Here is a 23,103-nt window from a genome sequence, read left to right as displayed (position 1 = left end):
CTCATCCAAAACATTAACAGCATCTTGCACCTTACCTTCTTTGCATATGCCTCTAATCAAGATATTGTAGGTAAACACTTTAGGAATAACTCCTCTGTTCCAAACTTTTATGAGAAGCGTGTTGCTCTCTGCCACACCACCAATTTTGCAAACACTATGGATCGGTTTATTGAATCTAGCCACATCTGGAATTATGTCTTCTGCCAACATCTTGTCAAACAGGTTTAAAGCTATATACGACAATGTCACACAGGTGCTACTATCACCTACCTTTTAGAAATACCCAATTCTGTAATTGTAACTATTAAATTGTTAATCATCCAGCACATTCCCATTAGGGGTTAAACATTTGTCCTCTCAAACATTGACATTACACAAACTTAAAATCATTGTAGTGATGTCTATCTCTGTACATTGCAGCCATGTTACTGTTTTCTTTTGTTTGTTTAGCAAAGTTTGGTGGCCCTCCATTGCTAAATAGGCATTATTTTCGTACTCTTTTTACCAAATCAATAGTCCAGTTAGTAAAAATTGTGTATAAAATCCTCTAACTGTAAAAATTCAGCAAAAATTTTAAGACAATCTGTCCAAACTTCCTTGCATTGATTATTTTTTTTATCATTGTTAGATTATTTATGTAAAATATGCTTCAAAAATTTCCAACTAGCATAAATTATGTCCAATGTTGGATTCTATATGATCTTCTTGAGACTCAATCCTAAGTGCAGACTGTTCCCAATAGTTATAGGAACTGAACACCATTACAACTTCTTAGAGTTATTTCCCTTTCATATTACTCCTGATTCATCTCACTTGAGTTTCCTTTGGTGGGTGTCATTTCAGGCAACAACTTTTCATATGAGAAGTGTAGTTCATGTCCCTGGAGTTGATATGAATGTCATAGCTTCGTTATCTAACTTTTGTGAAAAGGCAAGCATGCTGAGCTTTCGCAAGGTTCTTTTCTTTTATTGAAAGGAGTGTGCAAATAGGTTTGTGAACAGTAATTCAATCTATGTGAAGTGGTTATTTCTTATTTTAAGTTCCTTAATTGAGACTAACTCTAAGCATCTAAAGAATTCAATTCAACTTTCTAGGGTGACTGATCTCTGTACACTAATTAATATTGGCCTAGAGTTAATGCAGGCCTGTATTCTCTCTCCAACATTATCAATCGGTTCTCTTCTTCTCCATAAGGCTTCTCTGACTGCACCATACCACTATAAAAATCTAGAGATTCTTGAATCAAGGCCAGATACGTCAGTAAGTTGGCATTAACAGTTTGTGTCATTTATTAAAATTGGAAAGAGTGAAAACTGTAGATCTAGATAAGTTTTACTTAAACAGAACGTGTTTATAATTTTTTTTTTTACCAATAATTGTAAAAAAGAGAGTGCAATCGCATGTTAAGGAAAATAATTTCAATAACTATTAAGAATGAGAAAGTATCCAGATTTCCAGATATCAATACACATACACCACATGTTATCTTTTACACTAATCAGACATTAATGTTCTTGTGCTCAAACATTCACAACAAACTTAAATGATTGTGTAGCTACAAGGGTCAAACAATAGAAATCACTCATAACTGATGCAACATTTTTAATCAAACTATCACTCATAACTGATGCAACATTTTTAATCAAACTAATCATCATAGATTTCGTGCATCTAAAAGTTTCTATAAAACTTTGTTCAATCTTTTCAGGCATTCATCCACAGACTCTAAATTACAACCAATCACAACACAACATCGGCAGGAACTTGATGCTAAACATATATCTTGAAAGTACTTCTTAAAAAACCTTTTAAATTACTTTTAAAAACAAAAAAATTTAAAAAACAGAACGAAACAGACCGAATCAAGTATTCACAATTTTATTTTGAAGTGATAAGTTTCGTGCAAAAACTGAAAGAGCTCGTTACGCCAAAATTCACCGTAAAGAAAATATTCATTTCCTCTTACCATCCAATCAAAGCGCTCTCGGAATACCTGAGTGTCTGTGGCCGATAGTCTTACTAGTTGTACTTTGGTGTTTGTCACAATAAAGTTATCTTGCATTGCAGTTAAAACTTTTGAGCAGCCGTATACTCTTATCTTTTCTACGCTCTTCAAATTCCAATAACACTCTGGCAAAATCTGCAATGCTTCACACTTCATTATTGTCAATGTTTTCAGTGAAGGCAGTGACCCGTCTTCCACCATTGGCATCTGCTGTAGCTTCTCCAACTCCACTATAGAAAATTCCTCCAGCTTAGGAAATGCTCCCCCCTTGCCAAATTCCTCTGGAAACTTCCCAATGCTGGGGCACTCAATAATTTTGAGGTGCTTTAAACTAGGAAGTTTGTGTAAATCAGGTACTTCTTCCAACATGTTACAGTTGAACAAATTAACGTAGCTCAGGTCATGAAACCCAGAAAATGAAAATTCTATTCGGCGTAATTGAGGGCATGTTAGAGAGAATTTCCTCAATTTCGACATGGCAGTCATGTCTTGGGGGAGGCTTTCCATATTTGTGAGATCTAGAGTTAGATACTTCATCTGCTCCATCTTTCCCAAAATTCCTTCCCGAATTATTTTACCATAATTTGCAAGACTCAACTTTGTAAGTTGTTTTAGGGCGCCCAAATCATTAATTGAAAGCAGATCTCTTGTGCAGCTATTCCATCCTATCTTTGCCCATGCATTTGGACTACCATATACATTCAAGTATTGAAGAGATTTAAGACGTGAGATCCCACAAGGCATGGACAGCAGATGTTCACAAGAACCAACGTGCAGAACTTGTAAGGAAGTCAGTCTAGAAATGCTCGATGGGAGTTGTCTAATTTTAGATTTAGAAAGATCTAGTATTTGAAGCATTCTGAGAGCAGCGATAGAGTTGGGCAGTGTTTGGATTGGCACAGAGCGTAACCTGAGGCAAACTAAATGCTTCAAACATCCCATGTTTTTTGGCAGCGAGAGGAGAGCAGTCCGCGACAAATCCAAGACCCTGAGAGTGGTCATACTCCCGATCACTTCTTTTGGAATTTCTGGTAAAGAAGGATTGCCATTAAGTAGCAAGGAACGGATATGGGGAGCTCGAAATGCCTTAGGAACTCTAGTCAAACTACCGTTCCTCAAGGAAATTCTCATGTATGCCGACCAGTCATTATCTGGAAACTCTCGTAAATCTCTACCTGTCCGAAAGAAGCATTTCTCTTCTTTCTCAGCAATTTGATGGGCTAAATCGTGCAAAACATCATGCACCCTGAAAATGAGCACACCTCCATCGTGATCCTTCAAGAGCGGTTCAATAAGACAACGGTCGGCTAACAAATTGACGTATCTCTTTCCAATTTGATGAGGATCTGGCCCGGCAAGCAACCCTTCTCCAATCCAGTACTTTGTGGCGGTTGAATAATAGATGACTTCGTCTTCCTTGAAAACAGCGAGGCAGAGGAAGCACAACTGCAAGGAGATGCCATAATCGGCCACGTTGGCCAAGGCATCGTAGCTTAATCTCAACCTGCTATAAAGCGAGCCTGTAACATCCTTCTGCAACTTCTGAAGTGCAAATTCCCATTCATTTGATTGGGTGATTCCCACCATTGCCTTCCCAATTACTTTGAGGGCTAATGGAAGGCCCCCGCATTTGTTGCAGACATGCCTCGCTGTTTCTTGGTCAATGCTCAGGGGTAAAACCCCATCACTGTGTGGAAAAGCGTGGGAAGAAAACAATCTCCAGCTGTCATCCTCATTCAAATCTTGCATTTGGATGATCGATGGAGGTGGAACAGCCAATTGCAAGAGCACACTATTACTTCTGGAAGTGGCAATGATGATGTTGGACTTGTGGCATGGAGAATGAGGCACACAAAGCTCCTCTAACAATGATATTACATTTGTTTCCCAAACATCATCTAAAAACAGGGCGAATTTGTATTTTGCCATGCTTTGATTCAACCAAGTTTTCACATGGTCTTCCTCTCTACTCTGCAATCTTTCATTTACTTTAAGAGCTATTTGTTTGACAAGCTCGTTTCTAAGAGAATTGAAAGATGGAGTTTGTGAAATAGTAAGCCAAAGCATCAAGTCATTGCAAAAGAGACTCTGTACCTGGTTACTGTTGAAGACTCGTTTGAGTAATAGAGTCTTACCAGCCCCACCCTTCCCAACTAGGCCGAAACGAGACACACTTTTGTGCTGTTGTGACTGAATCAGCTCAACAAGTGTGTTTGATGCAGAATCTTGTCCAACAATGAGTGCCTCCTCAATATACCTCGTGTTGGCAGTGGCCGAAGAAGTGGATGAAAAGAGATCTCCAGATGTGCTGGTAAGTCCAGCATTTCGCTTGAGAGAATCGAATCTCTGTCTGATCTGTTCAAATCCTTCACGGTAAGCCACATCTTGGTGAAGCTGGTGGAGGAAAGCAACAGTGGCTACATCCTTTTCTACATGCTTTTGCACATTTGCAGTGAGTTGCGTGATCTTTCTGCTCATTGTGTAGCGAGAAATGGGATGAAAGTATGAGGGTACAGTGCAGCGCTGTGCCAAATCAGATGCTTCCTCCAGAAGATCACTCAATTTGTTCAACCAGCTGTTGACCATGGAGGGCAAACGATGAGAGGATGTACTCACTTTGCCAGAGTTCAGAGCCTTTTGATACTCCTGCAATTCCATATTCATTTCTGTTATTCGTGGAAGCAGATCTTTGAGGGCATCCAACTCTTTCTTGCATCGGACGGCAACGTTGATGTGATGAATTATCTCATCTCCAGCCAATTGAATGGCGTAGCCAATAAATCCAGGGATGAAGCCAGGATCGACCATTTCGGGGCACCTGAAGTAAAAATTGATATTCTAATTAAAATGAGCTTCTCACAAAAAAACAGGAGAAATATAAACAAAATAGCAGCTAGATCTGTGGTCAGAGAAGCAAGCTAATCTGCTGACTTGTCTGAAAAACAAACCCTGTCTTAGTATTTGATATGACCTGCTATTAATTTATAATTTCATAGAGACCTTAATCGACAAGAATCTTCCAACCTTAGCATACACTCCAAAGATATTACAAAGTTTATATATATTATAAGTGATATTATAAGTGATATATATAAACTTATAAACTTTGTAATATCTTTGGAGTGTATGTTAAGGAAAGAAGATTCTTGTCGAGAGAGACTTCATTTGACAAGAATCTTCTTTCCTTAGTGTACACACATATATATAATTTCATAGAGACTTCATTCGACAAGAATCTTCTTTCCTTAGCACACACTCCAAAGATATTACACATACTTTCAAGGTAACTTATTTTCTTAGTTATTAAGTATTTATAACATACTTTTAAATATATCCTTCTCTTGTTATTTTGTTACAAGAGGTGTCAAAGCATGATATTGGAGTTCAAAGTACAAGAATTAAGGTAATTTTCAACACAACGGATCAACTTGTGAAGTGCACATGTCTCTCAATTTGGTCTATTTTTCCTTAATTTTTAAAAATGTTTTTCCATGTCATATTGAAGCTACTATTGTATATAATTATGGTCATTTGGAGAAGATTTTAAGGACCATATTTCCTTAGGCATGTAAGCATATGATTCACAACCAAATACTCACAATGTGTAACAAATGGTTTTCACCAATCCACATTTTATATGGCATCTTGTTCTTGAGTATAATTTAAGTAGGAGACCTATTATTTGAGTAGCATGTGGTACTTCTTTCCTTATCCTAGAACTCATGTTGTAGACTTACACTACTCAACATTTCTCTCACTTGATTAAAAAAGTGACTATCAAACCTTTTAGATACTCCATTTTGTTGCAATGTGTAATGGATTATTGTTTCTTTGAAATTATAATAACCTTAATAAAATATGCAAACTCCTTATAGTAGAATTCACTAGCATTTTTTGTCTTGAGTCCTTTGTGTGGACACACTATTTGAGTTAGTTGTAACGAGTTAGTAGCAAATAACAACCTGAAACCTAAAAAAATGAATCACACTAATGATAGATCACATAATGGATTGTAAGAAATTAAAAAATTAAACAAGGAATAATAAGCACATTTATACCCCTAGCAATGTGTTGATTTGTTCCAAATTGGATGAAATTGGATTTCTTTGTAATTCTCTAATAAAATGGACAACACAAGGTAGCAAATGAGTGAATTGATTATGAAAATGGTAATATAATGATGTGATAATACAATGATGAACAGTGAGTACCAAACCGGTACTGAGGGGGGCGGGGGGGGGGGGGGGGGGGTTTAATCAGTACATATATAAAACATTTTCTTGAACCGGTTTGACTGTAAACAGTGAACTTGATTGGCAATCACTAACACTGGTCATAAACCAAATTACTACCGGTTAAACACAATAAGATTGTGAAAGATATAAACCGGAAATACTTATCTTACCACACAACCTGCACCCTTATTTCCACATTATCCTTGTGCATAAACAAGTAATCTGTCATCAAAAATATAATAACATGCTAGATCAACATGATTCACCGCTTGACAAAAAACAACAACGCATCACATGAAAAGGACATCACACATGACACACATATTTTTCACGTGGAAACACAACTGGGAAAAACCACGGTGGGGATGAATACCCACAAGCTGTTTTTGAACTCTTTAGAAGTCCGCTTTGTTAGGAGCCTTGTCTGGTTAAAGACTGTTACAATAGGTTCTGTTAAGAACCGATCCTGTTAGGGATCATTCGATTAAGGGATGGCTAGAATACCCAGTTAAGGGTTAAATCTTGTTAGAGGTTACCTTGTTAGAGGATTTCATGAATCCAATGGCTTTGAGTCACCCTGTTAAAGGATTTACAACAAGTTGGTTAAAGCTACCCTGTTAAGGGATTTTCCAACTGTTGAAGTGGCTAGAGATCAACAGGTATTACAATGATCTGGTAATAGCACTTCAATGCCAATGCAGATCTGCTTTAGTTCCTTTCTTTTGCATACACACTTTGCAGGTATCAACCCTCTCATTTGGTCTGGCAAGAATCGCATATCTTTGCACTTAGATACACACACAACATTTGCCAACAACTTCAACATGAAACACAACATCGACCTTATAGGAAACAGATAGGTCTGTAACATAAACCCTAAACCCTAAACATTTAGGTTGAGAAATTCAGTCGGTTCAATCCTGACCATTGAACACTTTGCATTTGAATACAATGGTCTTGAACAGATCTCAAGATATTCTCCATCGTCCGTTCTTCACCGCTTCTTGGAGGTGATAACCCATCATGCGTTCTCCACCGTTTGCATAGACTTCGTACATTCCCGAGGTAGATAGGATCAATCTCCTTCATGCAGGATCCTTCACGTGCACGAGGCTGACGTGGCAACACGACATGATCTCCAGTTTGACTGTAAACAGTGAACTTGATTGGCAATCACTAACACTGGTCATAAACCAAATTACTACCGGTTAAACACAATAAGATTGTGAAAGATATAAACCGGAAATACTTATCTTACCACACAACCTGCACCCTTATTTCCACATTATCCTTGTGCATAAACAAGTAATCTGTCATCAAAAATATAATAACATGCTAGATCAACATGATTCACCGCTTGACAAAAAACAACAACGCATCACATGAAAAGGACATCACACATGACACACATATTTTTCACGTGGAAACACAACTGGGAAAAACCACGGTGGGGATGAATACCCACAAGCTGTTTTTGAACTCTTTAGAAGTCCGCTTTGTTAGGAGCCTTGTCTGGTTAAAGACTGTTACAATAGGTTCTGTTAAGAACCGATCCTGTTAGGGATCATTCGATTAAGGGATGGCTAGAATACCCAGTTAAGGGTTAAATCCTGTTAGAGGTTACCTTGTTAGAGGATTTCATGAATCCAATGGCTTTGAGTCACCCTGTTAAAGGATTTACAACAAGTTGGTTAAAGCTACCCTGTTAAGGGATTTTCCAACTGTTGAAGTGGCTAGAGATCAACAGGTATTACAATGATCTGGTAATAGCACTTCAATGCCAATGCAGATCTGCTTTAGTTCCTTTCTTTTGCATACACACTTTGCAGGTATCAACCCTCTCATTTGGTCTGGCAAGAATCGCATATCTTTGCACTTAGATACACACACAACATTTGCCAACAACTTCAACATGAAACACAACATCGACCTTATAGGAAACAGATAGGTCTGTAACATAAACCCTAAACCCTAAACATTTAGGTTGAGAAATTCAGTCGGTTCAATCCTGACCATTGAACACTTTGCATTTGAATACAATGGTCTTGAACAGATCTCAAGATATTCTCCATCGTCCGTTCTTCACCGCTTCTTGGAGGTGATAACCCATCATGCGTTCTCCACCGTTTGCATAGACTTCGTACATTCCCGAGGTAGATAGGATCAATCTCCTTCATGCAGGATCCTTCACGTGCACGAGGCTGACGTGGCAACACGACATGATCTCCAGTACAATGCTAACTCATCACACAATGCCATCGGTTGAATCATACAGGCTCAAAACACTTCAATCGGAAACACCGAAGCTTCAACCAGAAACCTCGAAGCTTCAACCGGAAACCTTGAAGCTGAGATTGCTAACTGGTAGTCATACCATATTAATCCTTGATAGAAAACATTCCATATACCGGTTCACTGGGACAAACGTATCGCTTCACCTTTTGCACATATACCGGTTCTCATCATTATACCGGTTCACTTTGCCAGTTGCTTAACTTCAATAAACCTGTTCACTCTTCATCCTATTACCGGTTCTCTCTTTTAGCATATTGACATCAATGACAACACAATATCATCATGTCAACATATTCTGCACATATGCCAACAATCTCCCCCTTTGGCATTGATGGCAATATACAAAGATATCTCTCTTTCTGCATCACATTTTCTCCTTAATATTGCAGATATCTTTTCCACTTCACATATTCTCTGACTTTGACAACAATGCCAAAGTGGAGGCGCAAGCTTCCTTGTTCCACTATGCTGCTCCCCTTAAGGAGTAGCATCCTTCAACACATCAACCCTGAAAAGATAGGCAAAGTAAGATCTGACTGATGTGGAGCATAAACCTTTTAGATTACCTCTTGAAGGGGTAGCACCCCTAATTCACCTCTCAGATAGGTAAAGGTAGCCTTCGGTAGAGGCTTGGTGAATATGTCTGCTAACTGCTCCGTAGTGGAAACATGTTCCAATAGCACCTCTTTGTTCTGAACCTTTTCCCTCAAGAAATGATACTTGAGTTCAAAGTGCTTGGTTCTAGCATGTAAAACTGGATTCTTGGAAATGTTAATTACACTTGTATTGTCACAAAATATACTTACTGGGTCAGATACAGGAACTTTGAAGCCATTCAATACATGCTTCATCCAAATAGTCTAGGTGCAGTTCATAAAAGCTGCAACATACCCCGCTTCTGCTGTAGACTGAGAGATACAACTCTGCTTTTTACTCATCCATGAGACTAGTCTACCACCGAGAAAGAATGCACCACCGGTTGTGCTCTTCCGGTCATCCACATTACCAGCCCAATCAACATCTGTGAACACTTTCAGATTGAAATCATCATTGTATGGATACCATAATCCATAATCAGTAGTTCCCTTCAGATATCTAAGAATCCGCTTGACTGCTACCAAGTGGGATTCTCTTGGGCTTTGCTGAAACCGAGCGGTAATACCCACTGCATGTGCAATGTCTGGTCTACTATGCACTACATAATGCAACTTACCAATAATTGATCGGTATTCCTTCTCATTTACCAGTGCTGAGTCATCCTCTTTTGATAGTTTACAATTGGTCACCATTGGTGTACCAACCGGTTTGCTGTCTTCCATGCCAAAGGTCTTCAACACCTCTTTGACATACTTGGACTAAGTAATAAAGATTCCATCTTTCATTTGCTGAATCTGCAGTCCAATGAAGAACTTAATCTTCCCTATGAGTGACATCTCAAACTCTTTTTTCATCTCATCTGCAAAGTCATGACTCATCTTGTCATCTCCACCAAAGATTATGTCATCAACAAATACTTCACAGATCAGAATCTGATCTCCTTCTGATTTCAAGTAGATATTGCTATCTTCACTTGTTCTTTCAAATCTAATCTTCACAAGATGGGAGTGCAAGCAATCATACCATGCTCTAGTTGCCTGCTTCAGTCCATACACGGCTTTATGTAGCCTACACACCATGCCACTGTCTTTTGATAGGGCAAACCCATCTGGTTGCTATATATATACCTCCTCTTCAAGTATTCCATTCAGGAATGCAGATTTTACATCCATTTGGTATACCTTGAGTCCTTTAAAAGTTGCATATGCAAGAAGCATACGAACTCCTTCCAATCTTGCTACTGGAGCAAAGGTTTCTCCATAGTCTTCCCCTTCTTCTTGGGCATATCCTTTACACACTAGTTTGGCCTTGTTCCTTACCACTGTGTCATCCTCATTCAGCTTATTTCTGAAGACCCATTTGGTTCCAATGACATTTTTATGCTTCGGTCTGGGTACCAAAGACCATGTATCATTCCTCTCTATCTGGTCAAGTTCTTCTTCCATTGCCTTGATCCAGTCTTCATCTTTATGTGCCTCTTTGAATGATTTAGGCTCAAATTCAAAGATCATACATGAGCTTTCTCTAACCTTTCTTGTAAGAATTCCTACATCTTTATCTCCTGTGATCTGCTTTGGATCATGATTGAGTTTGACATACCTAGGTATATTCTTAACAGATTCCTCTTGCTTTTCTTCTTCATCCTCATCTTTATCAGCATCAGCATCCACCGTTGTAGGAGCACAATTACTGGTACTGGGCTGATTTGCAACCGGTTCCCGGAAGGTTACTACCAGTTCATCTCCTACATGCTCTCTGCCAGTTTCCTCAGGTTTCTCAGAGTTTTCATCAACCCTAACGTTAATGCTTTCAACAATTCTGTGAGTCCTATTGTTGAAACATTTGAGAGCTTTGCTCTTTGTAGAATACCCTAGGAATATTCCCTCATCACATTTAGCATCAAACATGCTCTAATGTTCACTCCTCTTGATTTAACATTTACTTCCAAATACTCTGAAGTAGCTTACCACTAGTGTCTTACCGGTCCAGTACTCATAAGGAGTCTTATCCTTTCCTTTCTTGATGAGTACCCAGTTCATTGTGTAGATTGCAATGCTCACCACTTCTCTCCAAAAGGTGTGAGCAACCTTTCCTTGGATTAGCATGGTTCTAGCCGTTTCAATCACCGTCCGGTTGTTTCTCTCTGCCAAGCCATTCTGTTGTGGAGTTCGGGGGGCAGAAAGTTGCCTCTTGATGCCATTCTCTTCACAATATTTGTTGAATTCACCGGAAGTGAATTCTCCTCCTTGATCAGTTCTAAAACATTTGATTCTTCTACCGCTTTCCTTTTCTACCAGTGCTCTGAAAGCTTTGAACTTTCCAAAGGCTTTAGACTTATCCTTCAAGAATGTGACCCACATCATTCTTGAGCAATCATTTGTAAGAATCATAAAATACCTATCTCCCTGCACACTCCTAGTTTTCATAGGACCACACAAATCAGTATGCACAAGATCAAGTAAATTGTCTGCAGTGAAAGATTTACCTTTGAAGGTTGAGGAAGACATTTTCCCTAGTTGACACTCTCTGCACAAAGGATTTTTCGGTTTGCTCAGCACCGACAATCCTCTGACTATCTTGATCTTACTGGCCTTCACAATGTTATCAAAGTTTACATGGTAGAGTCTCCTATGCCATATCCAACTATCATCAAACCTAGCCATAAGATACGTACTTATACTTGCATTTAGCTGAAATAGGTTACCTTTGGTCTGCATACCAGTGGCCATCAGTTCAACAGTCTTTCCTTTGATTTTGCACATTCCATTTCTAAATTCCAGAGTGAGTCCACTATCATTCAGTTGGGCAACACTCAATAGGTTGTGTTTGAGACCTTCCACCCAATACACATTGTTAGCACTGCTCTTTCCATTCAGAGAGATGGACCCTCTGCCTTTGACCATACGTGGTGCATCATTACCAAAACGAACCACACCACCATCATATTCTTCTAGAGAAAAAAACTTACTCCGGCCACCAGTCATATGGTGAGAACAACCACTGTCAATAATCCACTCATTGGAATTATTAAAGCGGGAGACAAGAACCTTCTTGTCTGACACATCTTCCTTGACTGCTACAAATACAATATCCTCATTTTCTTCATCTTCTGATTCCTCATCAATGACACCTTCATCAACTGCTACAAAATAGTTTCTCCGGTTTCCTCCTTTGAACTTCTTGAACTTTTCTGGTTTGTCCTTGCTATCACCATTAGGACAGTTTACAACAATGTGTCCTATCCGGTTACAAGAGAAGCATTTCAAAGGAAGCTTATCTCTGTATTTACCAGTTCCCTTAGGAAGTCTCTTGGCAAGAAGAGCTTCAAATTGCATCAAGATCTCCTCATCATCCATTTCTCTGCCCTGTCTTGGTTCACCACTGGTACTAGCTTCTTTTCCTTTTCTAGATGGTGCAACAAATGCTCTAAAGGCTTATTCAGTCTTCTGAACACTGCCATCAAAACTATTTAGCTCATAGGTTGTCAACTTTGCAATGATGGAGTCTAGGGATACCTTAGTCTTGTTTATTGACCTCAACTCCTGAATAGCAGCAACCCTTATTGCATAGATTGGTAATAAGGATCTCAAAACTTTGCTAACAACAGTGGAATCTTCCATTTTACCACCTGCACTCTTGATATCTCCAACAACAGTTTTGATTCTTATTCCATATTGTTGAATGGTCTCTCCTTCAACCATCTGCATGTCTTCAAACTTTCCCCTAAGGCTTTCTTCTTTAGCTTGTTTTACATGCTCATCATCGCCATAGATATTCTTAAGAGTATCCCATACTTCCTTGGGGTTTTCTTTATCCTGGACATCAATAAACTCAATGTCAGATAAGCTACTGATTAGGGCTTCCATGACTTGCCCATTCTCCTGGATCTCTCTCTTTTGATCATTGGTGAGAGTACCGGTAGGAATAACATAATCATTCTCAACATAGCTCCAGTGTTGAGCACCCATGCTTTTGATGTATATCTTCATTCCATCCTTCCATATTTTGAAATTATCTCTATTGAACTTTGGACCTTCCCTCTTCATCATTACAATATGATCTTTCCCTCAAGCGGTTAAGCTTACAACACAAAGGACCTGGAGAACGCTCTGATACCAATTGATAATACAATGATGAACAGTGAGTACCAAACCGGTACTGAGAGGGGGGTGAATCAGTACATATATAAAAACTTTTCCTGAACCAGTTTGACTGTAAATAGTGAACTTGACTGGCAATCGCTAACATCGGTCATAAACCAAATTACTACCAGTTAAACACAATGAGATTGTGAAAGATATAAACCAGAAACACTTATCTTACCACACAACCTACACCCTTATTTCCACATTATCCTTGTGCATAAACAGGTAATCTGTCATCAAAAATATAATAACATGCTAGATCAACATGATTCACCGCTTGACAGAAAACAACAAAGCATCACATGAAAAGGACATCACACATGACACACATATTTTTCACGTGGAAACCCAACTGGGAAAAACCACGGTGGGGATGAATACCCACAAGCTATTTTTGAACTCTTTAGAAGTCCACTCTGTTAGGAGCCTTGTCCGGTTAAAGACTATTACAATAGGTTTTGTTAAGAACCGATCCTGTTAGGGATCACTCGGTTAAGGGATGGCTAGAATAATTGGTTAAGGGTAAACCCTATTAGAGGTTACCTTGTTAGAGGATTTCATGAACCCAATGGCTTTGAGTCACCTGTTAAAGGATTTATAGCAAGCTAGTTAAAGCTACCCTGTTAAGGGATTTTCCAACTATTGAAGTGGTTAGAGATCAATAGGTATTACAATGATCTGGTAATAGCACTTCAATGCTAATGCAGATGCGCTTTAGTTCCTTTCTTCTGCATACACACTCTGCAGGTATCAACCCTCTTATTTGGTCTGGCAAGAATCACATATCTTTGCACTTAGATACACACACAACATTTGCCAACAACTTCAACATGAAACACAACATCAACCTTATAGGAAACAGATAGGTCGGTAACATAAACCTTAAACCCTAAACATTTAGGTTGAGCAATTCAGTCGGTTCAATCCTGACCATTGAACACTTTTCATTTGAATAAAATGGGCTTGAACAAATCTCAAGACATTCTCCATCGTTCGTTCTTCACCGCTTCTTGGAGGTGATAACCCATCACACGTTCTCCACCGTTTGCATAGACTTCACACATTCCCGAGGTAGATAGGATCAATCTCCTTCATGCAGGATCCTTTCACGTGCATGAGGTTGACGTGGCAACATGATCTGATCTCCATTACAATGCTAACTCATCACACAATGCCATCGATTGAATCATATAGGCTCGAAACACTTCAACCGGAAACCCTGAAGCTTCAACCAGAAACCGTGAAGCTGAGACTACCAACTGGTAGTCATACCATATTAATCCTTGATAGAAAACATTCCATATATCAGTTCACTGGGACAAACGTACCGCTTCACCTTTTGCACATATACCGGTTCTCATCATTATACCGGTTCACTTTGCCAGTTGCTTAACTTCAATAAACCTGTTCACTCTTCATCATATTACCGGTTCTCTCTTTCAGCATATTGACATCAATGACAACACAATATCATCATGTCAACATATTTTGCACATCTGCCAACATGATGCATCCTCAAGAGTTCATTAGCTATATGGAACCTAGGGGGTCCCTTGAAAAATATAACTAATTGATTATGAGTGAATACATGGTTGCTTCATACAAATGGAAAATGGAAGAATTCTGATTGAGTTGCATGGGAGAGATTTATAACATTGTGACTATAGGAGTTGAGAAAATACAACACCACAGGAGCCCAAATAATCTCTGCAAGCTGAAAAACCTTGATCTATGTGACAAGTATCAGAGGAATGAAGAACATCCTTGATCTATAAAAGAGATTTGATTAAAAATATGGTAGATTGGGTGATAAGAGAGGAAAGTTAAGGGATGAGGTAGAGGGCTAAGATTCCTTTAATATTTCATTCTCACTAATGTGTGTGCAAGGAGTGTGATGAGTTAGCATGATAGCACATGTGTGATAATGGTGCACATTTGGACACATGTTAGATAATGGATGAATCCTATTTTGATCCACGTCGATGCATTCAAGGGTCGTGATTGAAGGATAGATTATTTTGTCAACATTTCATGAGTTGGAATATTAGATTAGAAGAAAATTATATTGGGGACTAATTTCTTATGAAAATAATTCATGAATGTATTAATTATATGATTAGATGAAGGTTATAGGGGCTAAGGTTAGTTAATTAAATTAATTAAATTAATGAAGGGTTAATCACATGAATAACTAAATAATGATTATTTAATTAACTATGATAATTGAATAAGAGGAAGATTAGGAGAATTAAGTGAGTTTTTATGGGTTCTATATTTCCCCTTCTTTGATATGGTGTCAAAACTATAAGACGTGGCACTATGTCAAAGAAGAAATAAAGGTAGATAAGATGAGGCCTCAATGACATGTACCAGAAATTAATTAGAAGAAAGGAGTTGATAGATAGATTTTATGATGATGCATCCTCAAGAGTTCATTAGCTATATGGAACCTAGGGGGTCCCTTGAAAAAACAAGTTGAATTAGAGGACAATGTGCCAAGTTGAAGGATGACTTGTTTGAGATGAGAAAATAGATATGATGTGTACATTATAATTAAAGGATAAAAGATTACAGATAAGGATTTGACATGGTAATTCATGTCAATTTTATTATTTGGTTGGATTAAATGATAGATTTCATTGTTGCACATGCTTGACGATGATGCCTTTGGATGATCAAAATAGTAATTGATGACACATTGGATAGATAGAACATGACAATCATATGATGGAAAAAGGGGAAGGGGATAGAAATAGATGAATTATGAAAGAGAGTGTGAAAATGAGAAATGCGTAAGTAATGGATGAGGGGAAATAGGAATAATGGGGAAGGTAACAAAAAATGGTGGCTATTGGTAAAGTAGCATGGTATACAAAGATAAATTGTATTGTGTTGTAATACTAGTGCTATGCATATTCTCCTAAATGGTATATTATTGAGTCACATCATTATTGATAATGTAGGAAACTATGAATATTCAATGAATAGAGCACTAAAACTACAGGAAACAAAAAAATATAGGCATACAAAAGTGATCTATTAAAAATATAGGAAATATATGAGTTAGTATATGATGAAATTTTTAAGCCAAATGTGTGTATGGAATTATCAAGAGTAAATTATGATGGATGATTAGGAGCTGGATATGATAAAGTGGAGGAATAGGGGAAGTATTTTGATATGAGGTGTAGGTATGGTGAAAGATTCTAAACAAAGAGTCTATGAGGAAGCATATGATAGAAGGGGGAAAGTGGAAGGTCATGCCATAGGAGGTGAGGAGATGGACAATGCAATATTATATATAAGGTTGGTTTCCTACTACAAATGATACTTGTTTTCTAGGGTTTCATTATGGCACAAGTTTCACAAGGAACTATATAGAGTGGTTATCACTATTAGATAAATTATTTCTTTATAATATTTTTCTTAATATCATTTTTGGTCTTTTTTTAATTTTTATTTTTGAATGTTTCTCCTTTTACATATTTTTATTTGGAAGATTATCAATAAGGGCTTAAGCATAGAAGCACTTGAGATGTATGATGTTTGTAGGGTAATTTAGCTCATGGCCTTCTAAGTTTCTCAACATGTATGATCTTGATTGAAACTTAGAAATGATAATATATGGACCCAACCAGTTAGTTAAACCCCCCCGCCCCCCAACACAAACCCCTCACCCCCATTTTTTAATCTTTGTCTTGTCTAGTATTTGTAAGCACTAGTCTAGAAATGCAAGTAAGAAATTAAAAAGAAAAGACAATATCTCTCTTCTAAACTACAACAAACCTCGGGTAGAGAATTAAAAAGGAATTCAAACAAATTAAATAAAGGAAAAATTATGAAAATACTCCATTGCAAAAGCATGATTTGTTTTAAATTTTTGTAGTGTGGATGCTTTTGCGCACAAAATTTAATTTGTGGGTAATATGGGGCAGGCCACTTCTTCTTGATGTAAAATTTATTATATAGAGATCACTCTTCATAGTTTCTTGATGGATTATATTTATTAAGTTGATGGTAAACGAGATGCCAAAATTATAAATGAGAATATTGATGATAATTTTGAATATTTGGATGTCTGTGGTAAAAAAAGAGTGAAACTATGTAAACACATTGGGTAAAATACATTGTAATGGTAATAATGAATGTATGTCCATTGGAGGATGTGGAATTAATATTTCTAATGAGGTTGAGACATAATATACATCAAGGCCATGGAGTAATGTTTGGTATAAAAGGTTGAGATGGTGCATTAATAATTGGCCCACATATTTCTATCAAAAGATGAAATTTTCACATGTTGAAAGGCATTTGATTCCATAGTAGGCAAATAATATCTTGTGTGAAGGAGATTCTTTGGGAGGATCATGACATTCATATGAGCCCCTTGAATACCATTATGGAATGATTGAAGTGCAAGGTTAACTTCTTTAGAGTTGAGAAATATAAGAATGTTCCATCATAGCCCCTATGGTAGAGTGCACCACTAGGGAGTTTGCAATGAAAGATATATTGAATATGAGATTTACATTTGGTGGATGACATGTCTATAGGAATGGTTTAGATTCCGAGAAAAGTGCATTATACATCACTATGGAGGGAGTATTAGAATCAATAATATCAAATATCATGTCAAAATTTGGGATATCATAATAAGGTATATGAAGTTATTCTATAAGGAATTGATACTCATGAATTTCATCAAGCATATCCAAAAGATAGCTGATCATGGTCATTGCACTAACAACTTTATTTTTCATGTGAGAAATTTGCTCAAAAGATATATCTAAAACAAAATCTTAAAAATATCCACCAAGCATTTAGAGAGTACACATTTATCATCCTTTGGGAAGAAATCATCATTGACTTATTTAAAACCTAATCATAAATTACCAAAGACTTGTAAGTGTTGGATTTTTTATTACACTGCTAGTTTTAGACTAGATGTTAATGTCACATATTCTCTAGTGACATTTGTATGAGAGAAGCTACTGTGGATTGTGTTTGGATTGAAATCACCTTAAGGGCTAATGAAAAGAATGTTAATACACGAGCCATGCAAAGGTAAAATATGCATCAAAGTATAATGCTATTAGTGTGGTTTCTTTTATGTGAAAAATATATTCATCTAGAAATCATGTAATTGAAAGGTGATATTTGGAGCCTTTTCTAAGTGATATTCAATGAAATTCCCTTTTACTTCCTTTTGATTAACATACTCAAATAAAACTTAGTAAGAAGAATAAGCCACTTTTCCTTCTACTAATAAGGGTTGCCCTAGACAAAACAATTTCAATTGGTCAATTTTGGCAATAAGATGGGTAGCAGAATTAAGCATGCAATGTTAGAGCTTCTATGAGGCAAACATTTCTACAAAGAAATCTTTCTCCATGGATGAGTTGTTGAGCTCACATCTTCCTACTCTCCTACTTGGGCAATACATGGCATTCACTCTTCCTTGATCATTCTGCTAGGATAAGAGGGCACATAAGGCATGCTATGAAATTTAGATGTAGATAAACATAAACTATCTAGTATAGGTGTCACTAGAACTAGAATATTGGATAGGTATTGTTTAATTTGGTCAAATGCTACTTGGCATGATTAATCTTAATTCAAAGAGAGAAATTTTCAATGTTATAATTATCTCTTTAATCCGCTAAAGTTATTTTTTAGTTGGTCACATCTTTGAGATGCTAATGGAAGAAAGGAATGGAAGGAGTAGAAGCTACATGTTTTTCCTTCATTAAGTGATAAATACAATGCTAAGAAGATGGTATTGTGCAACCCTAAGCTAGATGAGATGCTTCTTAGAGAACATCATTCAATTTAGCCAACAAATAATTTGTTGCAAAGGCCAAAGGAGGGTGAAGTTGAACATTATTCTACAAGTGTTTAAAGACTTTTTATATTTTTGTATTTCATGTTAATGGAATGAATTGCATGGAGAAAATGTTTGAGCACATCTATCTAAATAACAAAACTAATCACATGATAAAACTAGGGTTGCCCATTTTTCAAGCACCAAGATTCAATGAGACCTATGTGATTGCCTCTCATCTATTAGAAATTGGCTTTAAACAATTTCTTTAAATGCTTTGCTTAGATACAATTAGCATGGATATAATCAAAGTTCAAACTTATTTTGATAGGTTGTCTTATTCACTTTTACTTAATCAAAGAAACACACTTTCCTACATCACAAAATGTTAAATTATTACAAATGAATGAGGTGTAAAGAATCCTCCTCTATGGGTTGATTAACCCATAACTTTGATTGATTAAATTTTTTATTATAAATATTCTATATCTTGATATTCTTTGCTTAAATAAGCATCAATCACTTAATATAAAAAATAAAAATAGTATTCACAAAAGGCATGTTCAATAAGGGAAGGGGTATAGTTACTACCCATGTTCCAATTATCATTCATTGGATTTTGCTAATTAAAAGGCCACTAAAAAATCATGTAGTAGTCCAATAGTAGCTCATTTGTATATCCACTAGATGGAAGAAAAAGTTAGTGATTGGCATCAATTGTGTAACTTTATTGGTACCAATAGAAACACAATTCTTGAGGCTTTTTTGTATAAAAGTATTGGATCATTGTGCCAATTTTTTGATTGTCAAAATGAATGACTAATGAGGCAATAGGGAATATGTTTTGACTTTACTTTGAAATCACCACTTTTTGATCTTTATATGTATAATAGACCCCACAACATTCATCTCTTCTATCTGAAACAACAACAACAACAACAAAAAATGTTGAAATCTGTTGTTATACTGTTTATGAAATTAAGATATATGAAGTAAGCTATAACATCTGTTAATGGTACTCTTTCCTAATGAAAGACATTTAAAATTTACATAAGCAAACTAGAGATCATGATTGCCCACTTTCGTTGGTTGAAAGACCCCGCTTGCACATGCTAATCTTTGTTAGCTAGGAAATAATCCACATTGACGTTGCACATGGTGTTTCATTTTCACTTTGAACCGTCTTTCGCTGAACCAATCAAATTAGATATTCTGCAATTTTTTTTTAAACATTCCAATATCACACTACTCATTGTGGAAAGGAAAAGAAAAAGCACACCGTCCACAGCCCATCATGTCTGCAACATGCATTTTCAGACACTTTGGAATTTTATGACTCATCATACTCTATTCTACGGAAAGCTTTCTCCTAATAAATGCGCTACCAACATCATAGCCCACCACCTTTCTCCTATTAAATGCGCTACCTACATCATAGGCTGTAGCTATTCTTGCTCCAAAACGGCATGCCTCCATATGATGCCGAAGGCATACCATTCAAGTACAACAGGTCTATGAGAGCGACGTCCTAGGACCCACAGATGACATGGAATTCCTTGCGGTTGAGATGACGTGGATGATGTTTCCGTTTTGTGTTTGATGGAAAAGCTTGCTCGCGGTTAACACTTTCCCGACCGTTGTCACCACGATGTGACGGTTACATCGGGCGAGGCGGTTAATAGACCGTCGACCAAGCATTTTACATTTTCGGTGCCCGCCAATTTCGATTTTGCCACGTGGCAATTTTTTTGGCTAACCCGCTTTATTGCGTTGACGAGTCGACTAACATGACTAACATCGGGCAGTGGTCACGTGTTATGGGCACAGTTTTCAATTCATTTTTTAAAATTTTTTGAATGAAAACTTGATTTTGCGAAAATTGAAAATATATTTTGTCCGGTAGCTGCATGTAGAACGCAGTGGTGGAGGCGAAACAAAATATTCGACCGTGGAAATTCAGGCTATAAATTCATGTGCCCGGTTGAATTATTGAGTGAAGGAGCTGCGCTTCAATTGTAGTTATAGGTATGCATTCTTAAAATATGTGTGGCTCCGAAGGGGAGGAGAAAAGTCGACCGCATGCATAACCCAAGTTGTCTGGGTATATTGTTAGTCGTATTGTTATCGCCTGTTAACACGCGGGTTTTTTTTCATGTGCAGGGAGGAGGTATCGAAACGTACAGGGGGTGGTACGATTGAAGATTGTTGTGTAGGGTTATGGTGGCATCGGTAAATTCAAACCCTAACAGATAAAGATAGTTTTATGATTCCTTCGTCAACCCAATGTTTGAAATTGTAAATTTTTATATCATTTTTGTATCGCAGAGGTGGTTGTGAGTGTGCCTTTAGGAGGTGTGAAGAGGACAATGATTTGGGTGGAGGCTTAGGCGGCTGCGGTAATTTGAAACCCTAAGACATTCAATAATTTTTTTTCATTTCCTGTGTCATTTTGTGTTCTGTTTGTGTAAATTAGGCGTCATTTTGTAGCATGGTCATGTCAGGATACCAAGGTTTCCTATTTGATTGTTGACGACTGATTTTTGGGATTTTGTTGAAAACCATCAGGGTTTGCATTGTTTGTTTGCGGTTTGGTGTGTGTTAGTATATATATATATATATATATGAAGCAACACACACACACACAAACATGTCCTCTACAATACATAGGAAAACAATAGAATAAAACATAGATAAAAGAAACTATGCAAATATTATGCTCTGTTTCCATTATTCTCAGGTGCTCATTAGATTAAAAAAAGAAAACCTATAGTCCCATAAGTCCCCCTTCAACAATGAGCCAGAATAGACGGAGGCTGCTTCAACAAGGAGCCATTCAACAATAATGTTTTTGTTCGCGCATTAGTCTTACTTTTTCCACGTTAGGCAAATAAAAAAGGCGTCATGTTTGCTATCATCAAACAAACAACAGATCAACTCCTAAACAAGAGCAGGTCACACACAGTCAAGGAATGGTTGCATCAACCAGTCAACAACCTAATTTTGAGGACTCTGTTTGCATCAAAAGGCAAACCATAACATGTAAATGAGGTCAAGACCAAGTAAAAGAAGCTCAATTTGAAACAAAACATTTTACCTCACTTTGTCTTTCATGTAGCTATTAGGTGTCTGCCACTTGTATTTGCATATATATATATACTCGGACATGTATGTTGATGCATGTCATTGGTACGATATGTCCTTTTTGGAGCTAGAATAGACGTGTGTAATGTATGTCGATTCATGTCGTTGTTACAATCTCATTTTGAAGCCAGAATAGACATGTTTGACACAAGTTGGAAGCACCTAATCACACTCGAAAAGTGCAGAATAAACATATATGCATATATATGTGGGAGGCTATCTGTATTGTGGCTCGACAGTGGACGTATCATACCAACATGCATCGACATATATTTCCAAGACATGCATACCATGCCAACTTCTCGTGGTGCTCCGACCCATGGTATGTGATGTGGATTTGTTGTCGAGTTCTCGGTTTCAGTCCTCAGCGCCCATGCAGAATTATGTGGAAATGCCAGAGGATAGCTGCGGCATGCTTCGTGGTTACTGTCGGTTTATTGTTCATAACATGCACATTAAAAGCTTGTGAATGAAGGAATCACATTTGGAGGGCATCCTGGCAGGAAGAAGAGGCCGCGGGCTGCAAAAACTTAGTACTTTTGTCAGAGAAAACACTAGCACGAAACTCAAGTTACTCTCGCAGTGGGACGCCTCTATTGTGGCTGCAAAAAACAAAATGGGGGGACTAACACCCCATGTTTGTGGCAGGTTTTTAATCGTAGGTTTTGCATTTGATGGTTGCTTCTGTCTAACACAACGCTGTTAGTCTGTATGATTTTTCTATTTTAGAACCAGAAGAGACACAACCTCTCAGACCAATATTCATGTACGAGTTGTGATTTGATGCAGCTAACAGCGGTAAAGCCAAAGGCTAACACGCAATGCAATTTACCATAGGAGATGGAGTTAGTCAATAACAAGGCT

General features: G+C 37.4%; 1 protein-coding gene across 1 annotated transcript; it reads right to left on the bottom strand.

Moving 5' to 3' along the window:
• Nucleotides 1-1,779: 1,779 nt before the first annotated feature.
• On the bottom strand, nt 1,780-4,979 carry LOC131062833 (probable disease resistance protein At1g61300). The gene has a single exon (XM_057996576.2). The coding sequence runs from the start codon at nt 4,811-4,813 to the stop codon at nt 1,871-1,873; it is 2,943 nt and encodes a 980-aa protein (XP_057852559.2). The 5' UTR covers nt 4,814-4,979; the 3' UTR covers nt 1,780-1,870.
• Between the last annotated feature and the right edge of the window lie 18,124 nt (nt 4,980-23,103).

Source organism: Cryptomeria japonica, chromosome 10, assembly GCF_030272615.1.
Source record: "Cryptomeria japonica chromosome 10, Sugi_1.0, whole genome shotgun sequence".
Taxonomy (NCBI): Eukaryota; Viridiplantae; Streptophyta; class Pinopsida; order Cupressales; family Cupressaceae; genus Cryptomeria; species Cryptomeria japonica.
The sequence above is the reverse complement of the archived record's forward strand: the minus strand, read 5'-3'. Positions and strand labels throughout refer to the sequence as shown.